Consider the following 9,438-nt stretch of genomic DNA (forward strand, 5'->3'; position numbering starts at 1 on the left):
TGTGTGTGAATGGTGAATGGTTCCTGTACCATGTAAAAGCGCTTTGAGTAGTTGTTAACTAGAAAAGGGCTTTATAAAGACAGTCCATTTACATTTACCTCAGAAGTTGCTTGACGGTCAGCAATGGAAATGAATCATGTCCAACGCCGTAGAATGGGTTTTTGGAACTATGCAAGGCTGCATACCCTGGAAGTAGTCAAAAAGCGTACAACGGAGTCCAATGAGAATGTTGCCACTCTGTCTTTCTTTATCACTCTGGTTTACATCTATCGCCATTTCTAGCCACTGGGGGGCCATAGGCAGGCGGGGACAACTCATTTTAAAGTTAAAAAACCTCATAACGTGAAATTGTTGTGCCATGATGGCACCTTTAAGTTAAAAAATATTTTCAAGTAGAGGTGAGCTTGGATGCCTCTTTAATGAACTCATTGCCCACTTGGTTAGTTCATTGATTTATTCTAAATCTGATTCCTACTGGAAATGTTAAAGTGTTCATGTGGAATGTGACCTCACAGCTGCACCTCACTTGACTGAAAAACCTCAAGATGTTCAGAAGACCATTGATGATACTCTGGTGTGGGAGTGCAAAGCCAGCGCCAAGCCCAAACCTTCATACCTCTGGCTAAAGAACGGAGAGCCTCTGGACCCCATGGAGGTGAGAGCTTTTTCTTAATCTTTTTTTTTTTTCAAATTGCTTTTAATGATAAAACCTTAAATATGAACATGAATGTCATGATGAATGATGTACAGTCCAGCACACTAGGCAGCACTAAACCCCCAATAGCGCAAAAAAAAAAAAAAACATCAGATAATCAGTCAAGAGCATCTACCACCCTATTTTATAGTGCCAAATAACAAAGTTTTTTAAGAGTATTTCCACACCAGACAACTACTTCTAATTAAGGTATACATTGACTATATTGTACATTTGGGTCCATGAGACCTGTGCATGGTATAAAACAAAAGATTCAAAAATTATTAATTTGTGTTCTCAGACATTAATCAACACCCAATCTTTTGTAGGTGTGTGACACACACATTAAAACTGCTGAAAGCATCACTGCTCAGTCTGGCAGACTTGTATTTATATGGTATTGTTATTGTAAGCAGAGTGTCAATATATATTTTTACATTACAACAGCCCCTGGGCAGTTGAGTTGATGGAGATAAACATAATTAAATTTAAATAAATGTGTAAGATGAAAGTTAATATTACAATAGATTGAGCAGCATCTTACTTAAAGGATGCACTGTGTGTTACCACACTGTTTGCTGGATTTGTTTTGCTGAGGAGCACGTAATGGTTACAAACTCATAGGATTGTACTTGGCAAGAACATGTCACTTTGAAATGGCTGTATTTGCTTGGGACTAAATTTGGCATTAAATGTGTGTGTGTTTTTGTGTGTATATGTTGGGGGAGGGTGTTTGTATGTTTTGCAATGAAGCCAAAGTGATGCCATTTTCTGCCTGTCATCAAATAGGGACTCGACAGTTCAGTGCTCAATCCGTCCTATCTGCTTCTCTCAATTTTATCATTAAGTCTCTTCTCTCTGGGGAGGGTGAAAAATGCCTTTTCATCCAAAATACATTTCACATTCAGGCAAATTGCCTTGTTTAGTGTTATTGTGCTAGTGGAGTCAGTGTGCTTTCTGACTGAAAAGAATGTCTCCTGTGAGTCACAGTCACTGATAGTGTCAGTGTTTGGATTGGTTAATGAGCCCCAGACCAGACCAGGGCTGTTTTGTTGTACATGGCTTTAAAAGGGGGCAGGTGGGTTTAGTTTTCTGTACTGTAACTTGAATTAATAATTTTCAAAATTTGGGGCTCTTCAATTAAAGACACATGCCAAAGAAATTTACAGAGTTTTTCATTCTAAATAGTTTGCCATTATGACCCAGACATGCAGTATTGATCTACAAAGCTCGTATGTGCATCTTATTTTAATCTGTATAAATAGTCATCATTGTCATGATCATTTCCTCTGTCATTCGTGGCTGTTGGGTGAATAAGGTCACTCTGTCTGTTTGCCACACATCCTCAACCACAGGAAACCCTTATCACTCCACCTGTGCATCTCCAGTATTTATTTGTACATAACATTGTAAAAATCTCTTTGGCGGTTGACCAAGGTAACATATTCTCTGTACATGTGGCTATATTAATGAGGTGGGGTGTTACCATTTTCAAAATGCCACCGTCAACAGTGGCAACAGTAAATCAATTTCCAAACTCAAAGGTCAGCAATGTAGAGAGAGGGAGGGAGAAGGAAAGGAAGGCCAAAGGGGCCATTTGTTATTCCTCATTAGAATGGATCAGTCCTCCTCTTTCTCTCTCTCTCTCTCTCTCTCTCTCTCTCTTTCTCTCTCTCTCTCTTGCTGTCTCTCTCTCTCTCTTTATCACAGCATCTCTGGCACTTTTTCTTACGCTCTCTTTCAAGTTTTTTTCCTCCCGCTTTTCCCACTCTCTCTCTCCACCTCATTTTGGGCCCCCTCCAAGGGAATTAAATGGCGCAGAGGAGGGCTGTCACTTCGAAATGTCACCACAGTGAAACAAGGACCCACTCATGCTTGTATTTTGTTCACTCCACCACCAGCTTCCCTTTCAGTTACTTACATAAGTTTGTGTCTCCAAAGTCAGGGAGCTGCCTTCTGAGGATTATTGTTGTTACACACATCCAGTGCACCTACTGCAATCAGGAAGAGGATCGCCAAACATCGCCGGTATACAAAAAGAACATACGTACAACTTGGAACAGTGTTGGTATCAGTGAAAAATTAAGCATAATTAATGATAGCCATAAAGTAGACAAATGCCACCATTTGTCTCTAGTGATAAAGAGATTGTGATAGAGCCACCACTTGTCTCTGAGGGTTATTTAACAGGGCACTGGGTACAGAATAGCGTAGTGTGGCAACAACCCATGCACTTACACAGATCTTTTTTTTAATCTATTTTTCCCCCTGGGCCATTGCAGTGTGTAACCTAAAAAAGGACCATCTATCATCTATTCAAAGTCACTATGGCTCTCTCTTTCTCTTTCTCTTTTTCTGTCTCTCTGTCTCTCTCTCTCTCTCTCTCTCTCCATCATCCCGATGAACACACATATCTCATCCAGCCCCAGACAAAAAACCAAGGGACTTGTTGTGTTCCATCTGAAAACTGCTGCGTCTATCCTCACCCAGGACCCCATCTGGTGGTGACTTTAGCGCCAGGTCAGCCCTGTGTCCATTGTGTGACTGAGCTTCAGTGAGAGCCCTATTTGAAGATCCTCAGCAGTGTCCCTGATTGATGTTAAGGGACAGTCCTTGTCTTTTCAAGTGGCAGTGCTGTAATGATTTCAGACGACAGACAGACTGGCGGCAGGACCCTCTGGACTACTTTGTCAGTGACATTAAAAGGTCTGGCTACACTCAATGGGAAAGATCAAGGGCAAGAACAATGAGTGCTGCCACACTTAAATTGACACAACTATAAAAAGGGAGCAGAAAGTAGTGCCAATCCTTGTAAAGGTCAAAAGGAGCAGTGCGAAGAAAATAACTTTTTTCGGGTGTTGTAATTACTATCTGCACTCTGTATTTTTAAACCATTGCCATCACATGCCAAGTATTTTTTCCTCTTTGCCACCTAACACTCTATGAGACTTGTTACCTTCTTTCTAAATAAGTCCTGCAAGGTTTGATTTCAACCACTGTTTGATGTCTAAGTGCTATGTTAAGCAGAGGGGGGTTACATCTAGTCACTGCAGGCCTATTAAGACCACAGAAAATTAGCAGAGTTTCAATTATCTAAAGCTTGAATTAGAACAGGCCATCCATCAGAATGAAACCAGTTGGCATCGTGGTACTTACATAGCCCTAATTACCCACCTAAAAGCAGTTTTAGTCCAGCTTCTTCATATTAACACTTGGTATGCAATACTCTCATGGCACTAATTACAGTGTTTTTAAGCTTTCCTTAAAAAAAAACTTTTATTATGTTATCTGACCCATTTTGTTGACCAAAAAAAAAAACAGAACAATAATATGCTATTAAAAATATAGTAAACCACAGTCTAAGGACATTAAACTGTGCCAAGTAAAAAAAACCTTAATAAAAAAGTACGGGCAGTAATATTGTTGTTTTTATCAGTACTTTTCTTTTTTTCTTCTGTTACAAATGGCCACCATAAAACAAGTAAACTTGTGCGAGTTACCACTATAAATGCTATGAAGTTGGTTGCAACTATCATCATCCTGAAACTTACGACAACTGGATGGTTAGCTAATTATGATGACATAAGTGTAAAATTACGAGGCTTTACATAATTTTCAGATTACTGGCTTGTGGTATTAAAATGCTCTTACATATCAGAAAACATTGAATCTATTAAGCTTGTACGTAGTGTTCTTTTTATATAATAGTATTGTTATATAAACAGGTGTCAGTCCTTTTAGAGAATAATGTCAGATTTGTTGAAGGATCATCCACTGAGGTCTCTCAAACAGCATTTTAAGAGCCAGAATGGCTCATGTGAATCTGAGACCAGTTATTGTAATCTGTTATGCTGTTGGTTCAGAAGTTCTGAGTATTTTAACTTCTTTTGTCCACAGCGGCTGATTAAACTCCTGTCTTAGCAACACACGTCAATATTTCTATATCAACAATGGGTCCAACGACTGCATGTAATGTTAAGAGGGGGGTACTATAGTGACAAAACCACAGAGAATTACCATCCACTGTACATTACCGCAGCAGCAACACAAGACAGACGCAGTTTGTGACAAGCTGGAGAATCTCTTTCTTAGAAATATTTCTTAGGAGTTGGTGGAGATCAAATACATAAAAAGATGGTGAATTTTATTTTTCCAAGTGTCTAAAAAAAAAAATCAATTAATGCATCGTCAGGTCCTGATTAGTTGTAAAACTTGGGCTGCACTGGGACACAGTTTTTGCGCCAGAGGCAACCTCGCAAGCCTCTTGCTGACTGTTCCCCTTGTCGTAACATGTTGTTTTTGTTGTCAAGTTAGCACAGTGTATTACATTTGGAATCATGTAGTGCTTGTGTGCCTATGTTTTTAGCATGATAGGGTTCAGGCGAATAATGGAGTGCTGACGATCAGTAGCTTGAATCTGGCTGACATCGGCATGTACCAGTGCGTGGCAGAGAACAAGCATGGCCGAATCTTCACCAACGCCGAGCTCCGAGTCATAGGTAAGCCCAAACACACAAGACTTTCTTAATTTTCTAAATACATTCAGTTGTCCTTATGCTATCTCTTAAATTTGGCAAGACGAATATTAACTGAAAATGTCAGAGAAAAATGCCAGTTAGGATTTCTCAGAGCCCTAGGTGACATCTTTAGCAGAAGTTCTAAATCCAAACAAATGAAATTTTCAAAACAAAGAAAAGCAGCAATTCTTGTCATTTCAGAGGCATGAACCAGTCAATGTTTGGCCTTTTCTATGATTATGAAAATAAAATATGGATTACAAAAATTGTCTTTGATAATCTTTTTGTCGAAAAACTAATAAAATTATCGATTAGACCCTTATTTGTCAGTCATGAAATAAAATGCCAAATTACAAATTTCAAGTTTGATATATAGCCTTTGTGTTACTATTAATGACAGTGGTAATGCTAAACTATTCCAATTTTCATCCTTTTGTATACCACCATCATGACATGTTGGTGTTTATCTCTTTATCATAAAGTCATGAAAACATAACTCAAAAACAATACATGGCAGACTGTCTTACTTTGGTTACATGGGTCCACCCTACAGACTAGAGGATTTATTTAAATTGTGCAGTACCTTGCTAGATCCATTTAATATACATGAGGATAAACAGTTCATATAAATTCCACCCATATTATTAGAAGACAAGTATGACAAATGTCTATTGTGTTGTTGGAGGAAACACTTGCATTTCACACTTAGTGTCAAGAAATAATTGTGAAATGCAACGTGTGTATGAATACATGTAAATCCTGATTTGTATCGCTGTGTATACACGTGCACCCTCATGCATTGGCAGGTGCTCAGCCATGTCACTGGCGCCAGGCTGTGTGATCACTTTAAAGAGCTTTCTGCTGAGTCGGTGTGCATACAAAACAGCTCCAGACGACGGCGCCTTAGTAATTAAGGCCTAAAGGAGCTGCAACAAAGCCTCCCTATCGTTTTACATTCTTGCATTTTTGCTTCCGAGCCCCTTGGCTCTTAATTCTTAATGCATAATATCCTCCTCAGGAAAATTCATGGAAGTAAAAAAAAAAACACCTTTCACATAAAAGGTCTTCTTAAAAATGATGTACCGTGCCTGTTCTCCTGCAGGTATGTGTGCATGTCTGAGTGTGTGCAAACAAAGTGTATATGTGTGTCGAAAGAGAAGGATGTAAGAGCTGACCTACCTAGTGGAAGGAGTGACCTGCATGTGTTTACGATACTCCTCCACTCTCATTTCCTCAATAGCTCTACCCCCATTTGCGCCTCTGTCTCTTCTGACAGTAAATTGTACCCCAGCTCTGTTTTTTCCCTGTCTCTTGGTGGCAGTAGCTCAGTCCACAGTACGGAGTGTGGACTGGTAGCTGGAGAGATGCCAGTTCACCTCTTGAGCACTGCCAAGGTGCTTTTGAGCAAGGCAGCGAACCCCCTTAACTGCTCAAGGTGCCTGTTCAGTAGTCGCAACCCACTCACTCTGACATCTCTCCATTAGTGCATGTAAAGGACCTGAGCATGTGTGTGTATTTCAGGCCTGTGGGTAGTGTGTAATAACAACAGAGTGTAAATTGTAATTTCCCCATAGGGAATCAATAAAGAGTATAAATTATAAATAAATTACATTAATTTCTTTCTACTCTTCCTATTAGCTATCGCTCCAGACTTCTCCCAGAACTTGTTGAAGGCCCAAACTCTAGCCCGACAGGGTGGCGACATTCTGATCGAATGCAAGCCTAAGATGTCTCCCCGGGGAGTAATTTCTTGGAGGAAGGGGAAGGAAGCCCTAAGAGAGAACCACAGGTACCAGGTTTCTTTGTGTAGAGCAGTAAGTGCATTTTTTGTGTGATCCCAATTGTTTAGTTTGTCTGCTTTATTTGCAGAATCGTATTTCCTCAACTTGTTATTTTATTTTCCCTACTTTATATTCATTATGACAATATTCATGACTGCAAAGAACACAAACACAGTGTGACACAAAACAATTTGAATTGCATAACACGTTCTGCACTCCACCACTTTCCCCCTGCTATCTACATTTCTTCCCTCAACTCCATAGTACTTTTCTCTCCTGGCTGTACTCAGAGCTGGTTTCTGCACTGTTTACTTGAGGTAATTGTCCGTTCCTAGACTGCGGCACTTGGATCGATGCACTGATCCATCAGCTCATTAGCGGCATGTAAGACCTGGAGGGTCATTAGAACACAGGCAGACGATGATCCAGGCTACCATCGAGACAAGCAAGTAGCGGGTGAAATCCCCAAAAGGACTGATCAATGGCTAGCCGCTGAATTCTTGTGTGATAGTGGTGGTGACACCAGGGGAACTAGCTGCACACCTTGTTTTATTAGAAATCAGGTTAAGTGCAGATCAATACAATACTGCTGTGTGCTGGAGAGGAGAAGAAAAAGGAAAAACAAATGTTAATCAGACAAGAAAATACAATTCTCCCCCTGAAGGTACAATCCTGGTCATGCAGCAGAAGGATGTAAAATCAGTGATTGATCAGGCTTCATACTTTTTCTTCTCACATGGCAGCACAAGAGAGATTTGCAGTTATGGTAGAATGCAGCTTCAAACCACATGACATTCATATCATTGTCCATGCTACTGTAGAAGTGAATTTGACATGTTTTCTCTGTTTCAAATGCATTCACCTGCACAAACAGCCAATTACAGGTATAAACTGTATGTCCTTATTTTCTAAAAAGGTTCTTTGATATCATTTGATGATATTTGCACAGTTGCAGTTCTCACAAGCTCAAAACAGTGTGTGATGTGATTCAATTGGAAGGAGCCAAAACGCCCTTCTTTTAGTTGTTACTTTGTAAAATGTTTTTTGGAAAGAGTTAACTTTCAGCTTTCATAATCTCTTACTGTATAATACACAGTGTGGTTTACACAAATAATGCATTGATAACTTTCTATCTTCAGTTTGATAACATCTTCATTTTGTGCAAATGTACCAGCAGGAGGCAAAGCACACCTGCAGACACATGCGGTGATGTAACGGGGGTCCAGATTTCTCATTTGATAGGGGATTAATTGTTCAACTGTCTCAGCAGCTTTTCCACACCCAACCTCTGGGATATCCATCCCCAACACAGTTGGAGTGCAGCAGGTTTAGTCATGTCTCACCTCCCTCTGTCAGAAAGTATGTTAAGGAAACTAAAGGTGCGACCCAATTGTCAAAGGGAAATTTTGTTATTTTTCAACCTGGACCCTTTTTTCCCATGCATTTGTGTCTTACACCCTATTTGCAGGTGACTAGTATTACTAACACAAAGCTACGCTGTCTGTACTCAGCAAACTCCGCTTTCCCCTGCTGCGTTCCACACAATAAACATCCATGGGTCCGCACCTCTGTCTTCTTACAAGTCACTTTGCGAGATTTCAGAACAAGACTTATACTTATACACTTATAATAACAATCTGTGCTTGTCAGTGGCAAAAACAGCACTTTCAGTGGACGGAAACTGACTGTGGGGTTACATTGCAGCCGGTTCATGGCTGCCGATTACAGCATTCTAGCTCAATACTGGACCAATTTATTTAGATTTTAGTTCACATTAGTCACTTAGACTCCAATAAGAAAAATACAGAAATTCCCCTTTAAAGGAGAATTCCAGACAATTTTTATGTTAATCTTGATTGCTATAATTATGTGAGGACTTTCGATTGAAAATAAACCTGACCTGAATGGGTGCAGGCAACACTGAGTAGCTGCGGCTATGTGTAGCTTCCACTCAGCTAAAACGGCAGTTAACAGGGCAAGTTTTAGAGTGCCTTTGCGCCTCTTAACAGACACACAATGCAATTAATATGTCTGTACAACATGAACGTAACATCAAGATGCGTTTTCAAATCAGACATTATTTTAATTCTCGATCTTGCTGGTGGGTAACTTGCCTGGTTTGCTGCTAGCTGTTACCTGCTATTGATAAGTGTGTTCAGCAAGGCTTTTGTAATAAATCATAAAGCAGCAGTTCTGTGTGTATTTGAAGCTCATCCATTTTGTGTTGGTGAGTTGGAGGCTTGGCAGTGTTGATCTGTGTGGTAGGTTCCTTAGCCGGGCAAGCAGCCTTTGTCCCTGTTGTCGGCTGCGGGAGGCGAAGAAGGCAGGGACAAAGGCCGGTTAAGCGAACTATCACAAAGATCTACACTGCCAAGCCTCCTACTCACCAACACCACATTGATCACACACAAAGTGGACGAGCTACAAATACACACAGAACTGCTGC

General features: G+C 40.2%; 1 protein-coding gene across 1 annotated transcript in view; it reads left to right on the forward strand.

The window, feature by feature from the left end:
* Window positions 1-9,438, forward strand: part of cntn3a.1 (contactin 3a, tandem duplicate 1) — a 79,639-nt gene that overhangs the window by 46,160 nt on the left and 24,041 nt on the right. The window contains exons 9-11 of the mRNA XM_032520800.1: window positions 516-655; window positions 5,061-5,193; window positions 6,850-7,000. Of these exons, the coding sequence (XP_032376691.1) occupies window positions 516-655; window positions 5,061-5,193; window positions 6,850-7,000 (424 nt within the window). The remainder of the gene's footprint in view (window positions 1-515; window positions 656-5,060; window positions 5,194-6,849; window positions 7,001-9,438) is intronic.

This window comes from Etheostoma spectabile, chromosome 7, assembly GCF_008692095.1.
Source record: "Etheostoma spectabile isolate EspeVRDwgs_2016 chromosome 7, UIUC_Espe_1.0, whole genome shotgun sequence".
Taxonomy (NCBI): domain Eukaryota; kingdom Metazoa; phylum Chordata; class Actinopteri; order Perciformes; family Percidae; genus Etheostoma; species Etheostoma spectabile.